The 2,100-nt window shown below is 45.8% G+C and overlaps 1 protein-coding gene across 1 annotated transcript; it reads right to left on the reverse strand.

Annotated features, from left to right (window-relative positions):
- On the reverse strand, positions 1 to 1,743 carry LOC118734934 (the record flags this gene model as incomplete). Its single annotated transcript, XM_036464531.1, is given in 1 exon segment — positions 1 to 1,743. A coding segment is annotated over 1 exon segment (1,743 nt), but the record flags the coding sequence as incomplete, so codon positions are not given.
- Positions 1,744 to 2,100: the final 357 nt, after the last annotated feature.

The raw sequence follows: 2,100 nt of genomic DNA on the forward strand, positions 1-2,100 counted from the left end.
GTTTAAAACGTGGGCGTTGTCTTGAGGTGACGAAGTATCTGATTTGGTTGCTATGGCCGTAGGCGCTGCGGAATGAAGCAGTGTATTATGCATCCGGCCACAAGAATCAATTCCGCATGCTTTTTTGAACTGGCAGTTACCTAAATTATGTCCACTTTGGAGACAAGCAAAAAATAGGCGGCGTTGCTTGACGAGTTCCCACCTATTATGTACCGAAAGTGCCTTGAATTGCCGACACAATTCCAGTTGATGCTCTTGATTGCATTTGGCGCACATTGCTTGTTCTCTGTCATCAGCCGGTTCGGATGCATATAACATTCGGCGAGATATGCTTGAGTTATAACTTGGCTGACGTGACGAATATGGAAATGCGGATGTGTGGTGCTTTGACGGCGATTGATTTTGACGCCATGACGTTGTGTTAGCAAGCGGCTGTACTGTTGCGTAAATCGACGGCATGAGACTAACGACTTTAGCTAGATCACTCAGCCAATCCGAAAAGGTTTGGAGAGTAGGATGTGGTGTATTTACTACGTGTCGGCTCCATTCGAATTGCTTCGAGGCTGGCATTTTTAAAACGAGTAATTCTAATAGCATAGGGCTCATCAAGTGTTGATGACAATTGGCGGACTTCAAAAACGCTACAATATTGCGTACCCTGTTCGCAAAGTCGACGATTTGCTCAATATTTCTTTCGCTTATTGTTGGGCACTGTTGTATCTTTTGCATCTGTATGCGTAAAAGTAACTCTGGTCGCCCGAAATTAAATTCGAGCTCCTCTAAAACATGCGATACTTCATCTGGAAATATAAGCAGCGACGAAACCTTTTGCTTAGCATTTCCACACAAAGCCTTTTGCAATCTAATCAAGTTGTGCTTGTTGTTGTAGCCGAATTCTCTGGTGGTGTCAATATAACATGCCTTAAACAAAGGCCAGTCCTCAGGATCACCACTGAAACTGGGCAGCGGATACAATTTAGCAGCGGGATTCTCGACGTATGTTACCGTTCCTGCCATTGGCATAGATGTGAATGATGGGCGGTATTGCTCACAAGCTACTGGCTGATACAGCGGTGGCTGTGCAGTATGCGTTGGTGCTGGCGATGGCACATATTGGCAATGGGATTGCACATTTCCATATAAATTAGGCGTGGATGACAAATGAGTTGAATGTAGCGGTGACTGATTCTGGAAATTGGCGGGAGCACTGTGGTGTGAAAACGGAATTTCTGACGAAGTACCAGCGACGGTAGCAATGACTTGAGGCGACAGAACTTCCGGTGCAGAAATTACTGCAGTAGCAGCGCCCTGGCGTGGAATATAATCTGGGGAAGATTTGGTGACCGCTGTGGAGTACTGGCAGTATGGACTACCTGACATAATTGTAGCAGCTGTGGTCGCTGTATGACCTGGCACAAATTCAGTTGAAGATATGGCGGTAGCTTTCGGATAATGTGATTCAGCTGATGAAATAGCAGCGGTGGCGGCATTGTCTCTTTCCTTCCGTAGTTGCTCGTTGTCGCGACGTAATTCAACAACAGACTCCTGCAGTGCCTTTATACTGGCTACCAATGCTGTAAATTGTTGTTGTGAAATTTGCGAATTCTGCAACGATTCATTTTGTCCCGTAGCGTTGTTCATGTCGACTATTGTGTTGTTCAAGCTATCCGCTTCATCTGACTGTTCCTCTGAGTTTTCTTTATTCTCTTTATCCTCTTTTGTCTTGTTTCTTGTCCGTGTCATGTTCAGCAATCCAAATATATATGCGCGAGTGGAGCGTGTATACAATTGAAATGTGCTAGTTACGAGACAAGTACGGCGAAATTGTCAATTGAATCAACGGCTGGCGATTCCTTTGAATTGCACTGGCTGTGGCCTACGAACGAATGTAAAGCAGCGACAATGACTATGGCGCTGCCTGTGACGATTTCGACAGTGGCACTCGCTGATATGACGAAGTTTCTAAATGAGACAGCTTGACCTGCTGCCATGTGCCGACTGCTATTTTCAACGCTGACTGCGTACGGTTGGGCTTGCTCTTATTTTGTGCGGCTATGCACGACGTTGACGTTGGCGTTAAACTAAGGCAGCTTGACCGCT

This window comes from Rhagoletis pomonella, unplaced genomic scaffold (assembly GCF_013731165.1).
Source record: "Rhagoletis pomonella isolate Grant_MI unplaced genomic scaffold, Rhpom_1.0 Rhpom_scaffold_00003, whole genome shotgun sequence".
Classification (NCBI taxonomy): domain Eukaryota; kingdom Metazoa; phylum Arthropoda; class Insecta; order Diptera; family Tephritidae; genus Rhagoletis; species Rhagoletis pomonella.